The 11,385-nt window shown below is 34.4% G+C and overlaps 1 protein-coding gene across 1 annotated transcript; it reads right to left on the bottom strand.

The window, feature by feature from the left end:
• Positions 1-763: 763 nt before the first annotated feature.
• Positions 764-5,596, bottom strand: LOC113308199 (plant intracellular Ras-group-related LRR protein 7-like). Its single transcript, XM_026556678.1, has 10 exons — positions 4,788-5,596; positions 4,443-4,512; positions 4,161-4,207; positions 3,942-4,050; positions 3,669-3,754; positions 2,820-2,910; positions 2,315-2,400; positions 1,446-1,532; positions 1,229-1,359; positions 764-1,114 (listed from the first exon to the last, which is right to left on the bottom strand). The coding sequence occupies exons 1-9, from the start codon at positions 4,878-4,880 to the stop codon at positions 1,249-1,251; spliced, it is 780 nt and encodes a 259-aa protein (XP_026412463.1). The 5' UTR covers positions 4,881-5,596; the 3' UTR covers positions 764-1,114; positions 1,229-1,248.
• Between the last annotated feature and the right edge of the window lie 5,789 nt (positions 5,597-11,385).

Genomic DNA, 11,385 nt, shown 5'->3' on the forward strand with positions numbered 1-11,385 from the left:
GAAATCGAAAGGTTGTTAGATGACGAGGAAGATTAATAAATACACCTTTAATTTCCAACGGATAGATAGTGTGCTGCATGGTGGTGGAGTGTGAGTATGTATTTACACCTGTACTCTGTATGGTCGATGAGTCAAATCAGTTCAATCAATACATGCTCTCGAGATAAATATGTGGCGTTGCGTCAGTGGTACGGAAAAAAGAAGAAGACTAGAACTCTATCTTACTAAATCCCAGTATTTAAGAAAAAGGACCAGTTGGTAACTTGGTATCATCTTTTAGTTTACGTGAAACTAGCAGGAAATTGCATTGAAGATTGCAGGCTGACATACGTGGCATTGTGTCAGACAACCAGTCTGGGTACTACTACCTTTAAGTTAAACTCTCCCAAATTAACTCAAAAATACCCTATGAATTTTCGGAGATGCAATATTTGTAGGATTTTTAACATTGCACAATGTACATACAAACAATTCTTGGACTAATACTTAAAGATTAGCACGATTTTTATTCTTGAAATTCACCAAGATTAGAAGAGCCCAGATCTCGAAAAAAAATGTCAATTGGATATAAGCTGCTCATCGTATCTTAGATTTTACGTGTCCAGAATGTTATCACGTAAAACTAGCAAAATTGCATTCAGGGTTGAACTCAGGCTGGCATCGCAGTTGGGTCATCCGAGAACTTTGATCAGGCTGGGTACCTTTGAATAACAGCAATAACGGTAATTCTAGATCATTTTTTTGCTTTTTCAGAATTATAGAATGTTCTGCTGGGACTCCCCAAATTTAACTTGACACTTCAGAAACGTTTCTACAAACAATTGAATGTTGATGATGCTACATTTTTTTATGGCTCCAGATGTCATAACCTAGCCTTTACGCTGTCTGATTTTTACATTCTTGCACTTATGCATGGAGGGGAAGAATGATTCTTACAAAAGAATTACAAATACAGATTTCATTAAATAGAGCTAGCTGTAACTATAGGGCCAAATCAACAGATATACAACAACAATGCACGATGTACAGTTTTAGGAAGGTGGCTAATGTTGAACTTCATGGAAACCCCCAGCTCTGGAAAACAAATCCCATTTAGAGATACAGATTCTTCTTTCTGTAATGAACCAGGCAGATGTTGAAGTCGGACCAAAAATGAAAAGTAATCCAAATGTGCAACAAGTAATATACTGATGGAATTTACACTACGGAACAGTGCCAAGATACTTACTTGGAATTAAACTATGCAATTTACAAATCAATACCCTCGTCAAGTCCCTTAGAACTGATCATAACGTTTGAGTCAATAAGCTTGTCGAACTTTTTTTTCCTCCTTTCCTCAAAATCTTGGAATCCTTCCATCTATATAGCAGCAATAAATCTTAGATAGAGAATATAAGGATCAAGATGATGTTTTTAAATAGTTATGAACGGAACGCAGAACTTGCCTGTTGATACTGATCCATTGAGATGGGATTGCCATGAAGAGAAATGCTCTGCAATGCTTTGCAGTCTTTCAATAAATTCTGAGGTATCTGTGTCCCAAAATGCAAAGATAAATATAATATATATCAAAAGAAAACTGAAACCATAAAAGCCACTCATTGTGATTAAGCTACAACAGAAATGAAAAGATTTTGTATTGCGGGGAAATATTGCCCTTTATGGAAGACTAAAAAGAAACTTAGACGAAAATTAATGGAAAAGTAGTAATTCAAGGTGCATGAGACGCTGAAATCAAAAGCTGCCAAACAAAGAGAAAGAAGAAGAAAATACACCAAGTGTTTTTGTATATCAAGTAGAGGTTTATCTAATAAAGCTCCTTAACTTGATAGGAACATTTTCATCTTTCGACAGTACAGTCAATATAATGAACCATGATATGGAAATCTGTGTCACATCACCATGGATATAATTCCCTTAGTGCCCACTAGGTAAAGCCTGCTATCTACATCAATCCATTCTATCGAAACCGTAAAAGGGTTAGTTGAGGGCATAACCATGTTAAGCAATCAAATGTTACTAGCTATAACACGTGTCATGCGTCCTCGGCACATCTTCGAAGTCTCATTCATCTATTCGTTAGATTGAAAGGTATTAGATATAAGGGCAACCATAAAACACACAAAAACTCCCCGCATGTAGGTGTATAGATGTTAAAAATTACAAGGTATAACCACTCGAGTTTGTGAAGCATCAGGCATAAAGCCATACAGGTCTAAAGTGCCATCTTCTAATAAATCGATATTACCTGGGAATCTGTATAAGATAGCCATAAGCAAATATTGGATCAAACTATCTCAGTAGAAATCTGTACCTGAGAAACATTGTTATTGTCCATGCAGAGTGACTTTAAGCAGTTGAGGTTGCAAATAGACAGCGGCAGATGTTTAATAGAATTGTCTGCAATAATACAACAGAAAAACTGAAACTTCAGAAAAAAACAAGTATAAAACCAAAAGATCCACTAAGTGAAAACAGTTAAGGCCGTTGTATAGTAATCTAGCATAAATAGAAGTACAGAAGCATGGCAAAGCAGTAAATTAGGACGAAAAGTCCAAGGACGACCAGAGATCCCTCATTATTTATGATATGATGTTTAGTCTAGAGTGCATTTGTTAACTGTAATCTAGCCACTGAATTTGTTGCAATTAACCATTTTATCTCGGTACAGATACAACGCGGTACTTCAGTATTAGAATATTGAAAAAGATACCATATCAAAGTCCTCCGTTGATAGTATCACGAAGAATGTAGCCAAATCAGAGAAATAGAAATGAAAAATGCACTACTTAAAATAGAAGAAACAGAGAAGAAAGAACCATTTGCTTGTAATTCTTCCAATGAGAAGCAACCCCCAATTGAATCTGGTAGAGACTCCAACTTGTTATGTGATATATTTAACAACTTCAACTGCGTCATCAAACAATCATCGTTAAGTACAGCAAGTGTTAACAGTTATGAGCCAAAACACAGTAATCCCCTAATCCTATAGAAGTTTAACTTATTTGAAAAGAACTCCAAAAACAGCAACCTAATCAGGAACGTAAATAGTAGAGTCTAACTGTACGATTCCAATTTAGTTATCTTCCACTCGAATTGATATACATAAGTAACACATATTCTGAGCATCGACGATATGTAAGTGTAAGTTTATCCGTATGTATGCTATATTTACCTCTAGGTTACTCACATTGGAAACAATATAAGTAGCTGGGCAGGATTTAAAAGTGGGCCAAAGTAGGCTACATCTCAGATCTGGACTTATTTTTAGGATAGTATTGGAGTAAAGTTAGCCTCCAAGATCAACTCAATCCCAATCTAAGTGTAAGGTTGTGGCTCACTATCAAACCAAGCACCTCTTTTAGTTTAGACTTAAGATTAATAAATACTTATAAGATATCTGAAATAATGCAAGTAATGCGCACGTTTGAAAGCCGGCTTGATTATAGAGCTAATGCTATTTTGAATATTCATATCTCCGCTTGAAGAGCGGAGCAAGTATCCAACATCATAACCAACTCAAACACAAACAAATTGCTCCGCTAACTTCCATGATATACTTCTAGGTTTGGGTAAATCAATAAAGTTGCAGAATCATATGACAAAAGTACATAACTGCCGATTATTTAGAATCATTAGTTGGTTATATGTAGCTAACATATACTCACATAGCGCAATCTTCCTATAGTTTCAGGCAAGCTTGTTAGTAAATTCCGGGAGACTGAGAGTTGCTCAAGCTTTCTCAAAAATCCCACTAAACAAAAAAAGAATGGTTAGAAATCATAACTGACAAAGTGAATAGGAGTTATTGACTTATTGAGAAAGAAAGAATGATACTATATTCTTCAAGCAAATGTAATACTAGAAGATAAGGTAAACATACGAAAATGATCAAGGAAAGACAAACCGGACCAAAGCATAATTTTAAGGCAGAAAATTACATTCATCGGGCAAGGAGGTTAACCGATTCCCGTCCAGGGTAAGCATTTTTAGAGATTCGAGTTTCCCCAAATTCACTGGGAGGCGCTCGATATGATTATCAGCTAAAATCTGAAAGACAAATCACCTTACTATGAGTATTACATAATCAATTCGAATGCATAAATGGTTCCAATCATGTCTACGAAAACAAACCAAGTCGTCACAGGAAATAGTCTAACCAGTCTTTGGATGTTAATTAACTTATCGATTTCCTTTGGAACGTCATCTGCAGAGGATACCATTAAGTTGTAGAGGATGAGTATGGTACATTATAGACAACATTACTTACACCTTAGTCAGATAACAATGACAATTATACCACACAAGATGCTTAATGAGCAAATCATCTATACATATAAAACTCCGCCGCAAAAAGTTTTTGATTTTGGCGAATACCAATGATACTACTAATAATTGTGCAAATAGCACTTCCAAAGCAGAAGAAGGAGAAATGTAGGTACCTATTTTGTTGTTTGTCAAGTCGAGAGTTCGTACAGAAGCCTCCAACTCAAGAACTTGGTTTGGAAATATCTGTTTTCAGAAATACATTTTAATTACCCACTGATTATGCTAAAATGAAACATGGCAAATGAAATGACTATAAAAGATTGCTATGAAAAAAAAATCAGAATTCTTTTTTCCCTTTTAGTGTATCATAATCTCTATAACAAAACTGAAAAAGGGGAACAATTTGAGATGAGCAGAATATAATCTAGGTATTCAGACAAAACCCAATTTCAATTCCTAACAAACAAATAAAACAATCTTCGATCTTTGAATGAATTGAGTGATGAGAAAATGGAAACCTTTAATTTGCAATCTCTGAGAGCAACAATGCCTGTTAATCTCCACCGATTGACCCTTTCTGAATCTCCAATTGTGCTGTTACACAATCCCATCTTCTTGATTGATTGGTTGCGTAACAGGCAGCAATTCCGAAAACCGGGATTTACTTTATTTCTCAACGAAAGAGAAGAATATCCAACTTGCCAACTTTCAAAAAAGGGGGGCTACTGGCCCTACTCGAATCCAACTAACACAACTGCACTAATCGCTAATCACGATGGTAAGCGATTTTGCTTCGCTAAGATTTAATTGTAACGAAATCCAACTATCATGGTCTTTTGTATCGTTTTAATATAACGAATTCTTTAGCTGCCTCAAACAGACAACCCTATTTGGTTTCTTTTTAGATCAAAGATCAAGGTTTGGAAATCTGTTTACAATAAATAAAGTTAGCAAGCCTTACAAATCCAGAATACTTACATCCAGTTGGCTATGAAGCACGCCCGGATTCTTAATCACCTCTTGAAAGTAATTTTGAACTAATTCGAGGATGATATTTGCTTATAACAAAGCCTTGGGATTCAAGTTTTTGATGTTTGTTATAAGGTTTTGAATATGAAGATGATGTTTGCAATCGACAAAAAGTAATAGTTTTGTAGAGAAAAATGAAATTTGCAGGCAGCCGAAGATTTTACTTATATGCCATGAGTTGTTTTTTATTAGTTTTGGAAAAGACTAACATTTTACTTATGACAAAGCTTGGTGTTTAAGTTTAAAGTTTGGCTACCTGCATGCAAATTTAGTAATGGTAGCCGAACATCTCTCTTAACAAATCTGGCTACCAATAAATTAAACATTTCCTAGACAAACACTTCTTTTTAAATTCAAAAAATTTGTACTGAGAAGCTTGCAACCTCGAAAAAGAACTTAGTCAAACACCTGTTAAAAACTAGCTGAACATTACTTTTTCTGCCAAAATTATTTGCACTATCTATTTTTTTTTCTATTTTTTTTAAAGAAAAAAAATCATTGGGGATTCTATATATTAGAGGTCCCAACCTTCAAACTCATTTTACACCAATTATTCAAGTATTACTTAGTTTTCTTCATCCTATTCTCATTCATTTTACATGTTTAGTTAGAATACAATACCCCGTAGAAAATGATATAAATGGTTGTTAAAGCTTTCATTTCGGTTTAGTTCGAGCGATCTAATGAATGTTAGTATATATTTTGTAAGAGAACAAAAATTTTATTTTTAGAATAATCCTACACATAGTAGATAGTTATAATTAATTGAAAGATTCGACATTATCCAATATTTATCCTTTCACCAGTAAGGTTTTATTTATATTTTTAGGCTTTCTGCTTTTTAAAAACATAACAAACTGAGTCCTTTTTTGCATACTCTCTAAGGAGTATTCACATAACATGTTAATCTCGTTCTTTTTATGATTATAACACATCAGACATGTAGTATTTTTTTCAAAATTTTGGTAACAAATTGGCAAGTTATGACAGAAAATGGAGTTTTTGGAGTTTATTCCTTCTAGGAAACTTCAAACAAACTACATAAGTACATTGAAAATACATATGATCAGTAAAAACCACCTAAAGCTTTTACTAGAGGAAATTAAAACATATCTTTAAAAATAATTGGGACATCTTTTACTAGAATCATATGACCATTAGAACGTGGAATACATAGTTACTAAGAAATTAGTGTTTACCGACATGTATAAAATTAATAATTAGAGTTTACCCAAACAATTAAAAAATGTATTTAACCACAATCTTAAGTATTATTGCAGTTTTAACTAAATATAAGGGTGTGTATGTCATTTATTTTAAAACCTTTTGAATCATATCTTTTTTATTATGTTTCCAATAAATTGTATGTTTAACACATAAAAAAAGCATTTTCATAATTAAGTTGGTATAAATACACGACGTAAATAGATTAAGATATCGTAATTATATTTCAGTATTTTTCATGACTTATTTTGAAAATATTAAAGGTCGTCATATTATAAGAGCAATTTCTCCAGCCTTGAATCTTCGGGAAAATTCAAAGACGTTGATATTTGTTAATATTTTTCCAGTCATAACATAAACACATCTATCACTCAATTTTATGAGGTTTGCATATTCCTTTTCCCCATCTTCGTCATTCAAACCCAAACTCTCTTAATATGTGGATAGCTATGAGACTCTTATAGTCACATGAGAATGTGGACCTCTCCATAACTAAAATGAAGAAGAAGATGATGCTCGAAAATCAACTAAAAACAGGGTTTTGAAGAGAAAAAATAAAAGACAAATCTTCTTGTTCTTCTTATTATCTTTCTTATCAGCAACTTTTCCTAGTTTTGGTGGTTCTATAACTGTTGATTTCAGGTTATTCGAAACACTAGTAGCAACATCATAAGCCTTTCTCTTATTTTTCTTGTTTCTTTCTTTATTTGTTATCAACATTCTCATCTTGTTTCTTTCTTTGTTATCATCATCGTTTCCTTGTTTAGGTTTCTTAACTATTTTTGCTATGGCCACAACATCCACCATAACATTATCCATGACACTGGTAGCATTACCATTTTCCCTTTGTTTATGTGCACAAAGCCACCAAATACACACATTTAGTTTTTGATTCTTTAGCCTTTTGTGCACTTCTCTAGAAACTTAGAGACCTCTAAATCAAATCAATACGACTTTAACTTTTCAAAGTTATCATCCACTTATAAAAAAAATACACTCGTTGTGGACATGGTTCCTCTATAGAAAGAGAAGTTCCGAGAATATAAAAAGAACATATGCTTTAGTCAACTGAAGGACCTCTGGTACTTATATTACCACAACATCGTTTATATATCCAAACATAAAAATTAGTTGTGGATGAAACTTTATATTACCCTCCTTCCAATTTGGGATATGCTATAGCTTTTCAAAATTATCATCCACTTATATAAAAAAAGTATACTCATCGGGGACATGGTTCCGATAAAGAAAGAGAAGTTCCGAGAATAAAAGAAGAACATACGCTTTAGTCAACTGAAGGACCTTTGGTGCTTATATTACCGCAACATCGATTATATCTCCAAACATAGAAATCAGTTATACATGAAACTTTCTATTAACTTCCTTTCAATTTGGGATATGCTAGCTCTTTCAAAAAATGACCTTCTTTGATTGTTATTTGTCCTCCTATATGTACCTGACCATGACTTTGTCTGATTTTTGGTAGGCTTTGAGCCTCGATCTGTTCCGTGGTCAACAGGTTCATGAGGCCGGTGGAAGAGATAATATAGGAGATGGTGGCCACCCTGCCGTTGGAAGAGGCGAGAGAGGTCATGGTGGCTCCATTTTCGGGCTTCTTCAAGATGATGTTGATCCCGTGGTGTCTGTTACGAAGGTGGAGAAGACACCACTGGAATCATATGCATACACTGGTGGACTAGATGCTCGAACTGTGGAAATTAAAGAAGCAGTTGAACTTCCAATCTCTCATCCTTGTGCTGGTAACATGTGAGACAATTAGAGCTTGCTTCAGCAAGTGATATCCTTTTGCATATATTTCTTAGAAGGTCTACCAGGTAGAAGTTGTTGATAATAATTTGTTTTAATAAACTACTCATGGAAGAAATCTTCAAATACTTGTGGCAGAGGTCATGGTGGCCATGGTACCGACGGAGTAGCCGGTGCTACTCATGGAACATGTGTTACTCCAGTGCAATTTTCATTAAATCCTACCATAAATCCTACATCCATACCATATGAGCCATCTGTTTACTATCCTGCTCCACCATCCACCTATCCTCCGTAGGCATACCACCCTGTACTCTATCCTCAACATCCACCTCCACCACAGGCTGCCCCTTTATCTTCCCCCACGACGGGCATACTCACCTGCACGCTATCCTCAACGGGGTTATCCACCACCACCACAGACCGCCCCTTATTATCCACCATATCATTGGCGGCCCAGATATTGATATGCAGTGAATTTGCATGCAGTGCTTGCTCAGGTGGTTCTGATCACTGTAATATTGCTTTTGATGCTTCCTCTTATACCATAAATTTTGTAGAGTTGGGTGTACCTGTAATAAGAAATGTATTTTTTTGTCTACGGGATCTAAGCATCTCTTTTACGATTTTATAATCTCATTCCCACTAGCAGAGAAACATATAAATCCATTCACCATTTCCTGATCAATTTCAAACTCTTTACTTCCAATCAAGTTTCTTATCATCCCAAAACTCCATTACCTTATAACAAACAAATTTTTAAGTACGAATACATCTAAAATCCATGTCGACAAATCCTCCAAAAGAAGTATTGCAAACAACAGTGTTTCCAACATGAACGGACCTATCTTTCTGTAATAACTTATTTATAACTATGAAACTCTTATAGTCACATGAGACTGTGAACATCTCCATGGATAAAATGAGAAACAAAATGATGTTTACAAATCAACAAAAAAAGGGGTTTTGAAGAGAAAAATAAAAGACACAAAATAGAGAAGGGGATTATTAGTAATTGTTATCATTTCTCATATTCTTTTTCTTCTTCTTTTCTTTCTTGTCAACAACTTTTCCTAGTTTTGGTGGTTCCTCAACTGTTGCTTTCAGGTTATCCGATACACTGGTAACAACATTATAAGCCTTTTTTTTTTCTTTCTTTGTTATTAACATCCTCAGTATTTCTTTCTTGTTTTTTTCTTTGTTATCAACAATGTTTCCTTGTTTAGGCTTCTCAACTGTTGTTGCTATGAGCTTCTCAGCAATAGCATCCACCATAATACTAGCATCATTAATATCTTCTTCATTTTCCCTTTGTTTATGCCTATTCGGAATATAGAAAGTCTTTCTTGAAAGTACATGCATTGAAGATGTACACAAAACCGCCAACATACATACACACGTTTAGCTTTTGATTCCTTGGCCTTTTGAATGTTATTCTCTAGAAACTAAGATACATCTAAATCAAATATATATGACTTTATATTTTTGAAATTATTATCCACTAACAAAAAAAAGGTACTCGTCGGGGACATGGTTCAGCTATGGAAAGAGATGTGTCGAGAATAGAAGAAGAACACACGTTTTAGTCAACTAAATGACCTCTAGTGCTTCCATTACCACATCATCATTTATATCTCCAAACATATAAAACATTTGTAGATGAAACTTTATATTACACTCCTTCCAATTTGGGATTAAGAAGTCGAGATTTAAACATCCCTTTCTAGGTTTTATGATCTTATTCCTAGTGGCAGAGAAACTTACAAATTCAGTTGCCAGTTCCTGATCAGTTTCAAACTCTTTAATTCTAATAACAAGTTTCCTACCATCACAGAAATCCATTACCTTAGAACAAACAAAGTTTTGAGTACGAATACGTCTAAAATCCATGTCGAGAAATCCTCCAAAAGGAGTATTGCAAACAATCTTGCTTCGAACATGAAACTCTTATAGTCACATGAGACTGTGCACCTCTCCATGGATAAAATTAAGAAGAATATGATGTTTGCAAATCAATAGAGAAGGGGATTATTAGTAATCGTCATCTTTTCTCATCTTCTTGTTCTTCTTCTTTTCTTTCTTGTCAGCAACTTTTCCTAGTTTTGGTGGTTCCTCAACTGTTACTTTCAGGTTATCTGACACACTAGCAACAACATTATAAGCCTTTCTCTTTTTTTATTGTTTCTTTATTTTTATCAACATTCTCATCCTTTCATTTCTTTTTCTTATTTGTTTCTTTGCCATCAGCATTGTTTCCTTGTTTAGGTTTCTCAACTATTGTTGCTATGACAAAAACATCCACCATAACATTATCCATGAAACTGGCAGCATACACATGTAGAAATTCTTTCTTGAAAGAACGTGCACTGAATGATGTGCACAAACCCGTCAACATACACGCATTTAGCTTTTGATTCTTTATCCTTTTGAATGCCCTTCTCTAGAAACTTAAAGACCTCTAAATCAAATCTATATGACTTTAGTTTTCTAAATTATCATCCACTTATGGCAGGTTTATAAACAATACCTACAATTACAACTGCAAGTACACAGTTCCAATTGTGTAAGGTGCAAATACAGGTCGATCCTCAAGGACAAGGTTGTAAGGACCCTCAAGCTCGTCAACGGTATTAGACCAGTCAAGAATCGATTTAGTCGCTAATAACTCGATTAGATTAACACGAATGTTAATTAATAGGAATTAATCTAACAACGATCTAGATACGAAACTAGTTATCACTAGATATATATCGAAAAGTTATGCGAATTATACTACTCGAACGTGTCATTCGGACACCAGACGAAGAAGATATCACTGGATTTGTACGAGGAGAAAAATTGTCATTTCTCATCAAAACCCATCTCATTCTTATTCACTTATTATTATCCTTTCTTCATTCTTCTTTCTCATCCCCTGTTCTTTTTCTTTTCTGTCCGATTTGAGAGTTGTGAGTTCGGTTCGAGAGAATTCATTGAAGATGGTGATGATGTTGTGTTTTATTAAGCACGGGATGAAGGAGAAGATTGAATTACTGTAAATCGAATTTGGGGTTTCTGAAGTTAGAGTTTATGTAGAATTGATGATGATTTAGTGTT

This window comes from Papaver somniferum, chromosome 9, assembly GCF_003573695.1.
Source record: "Papaver somniferum cultivar HN1 chromosome 9, ASM357369v1, whole genome shotgun sequence".
Lineage (NCBI taxonomy): Eukaryota > Viridiplantae > Streptophyta > Magnoliopsida > Ranunculales > Papaveraceae > Papaver > Papaver somniferum.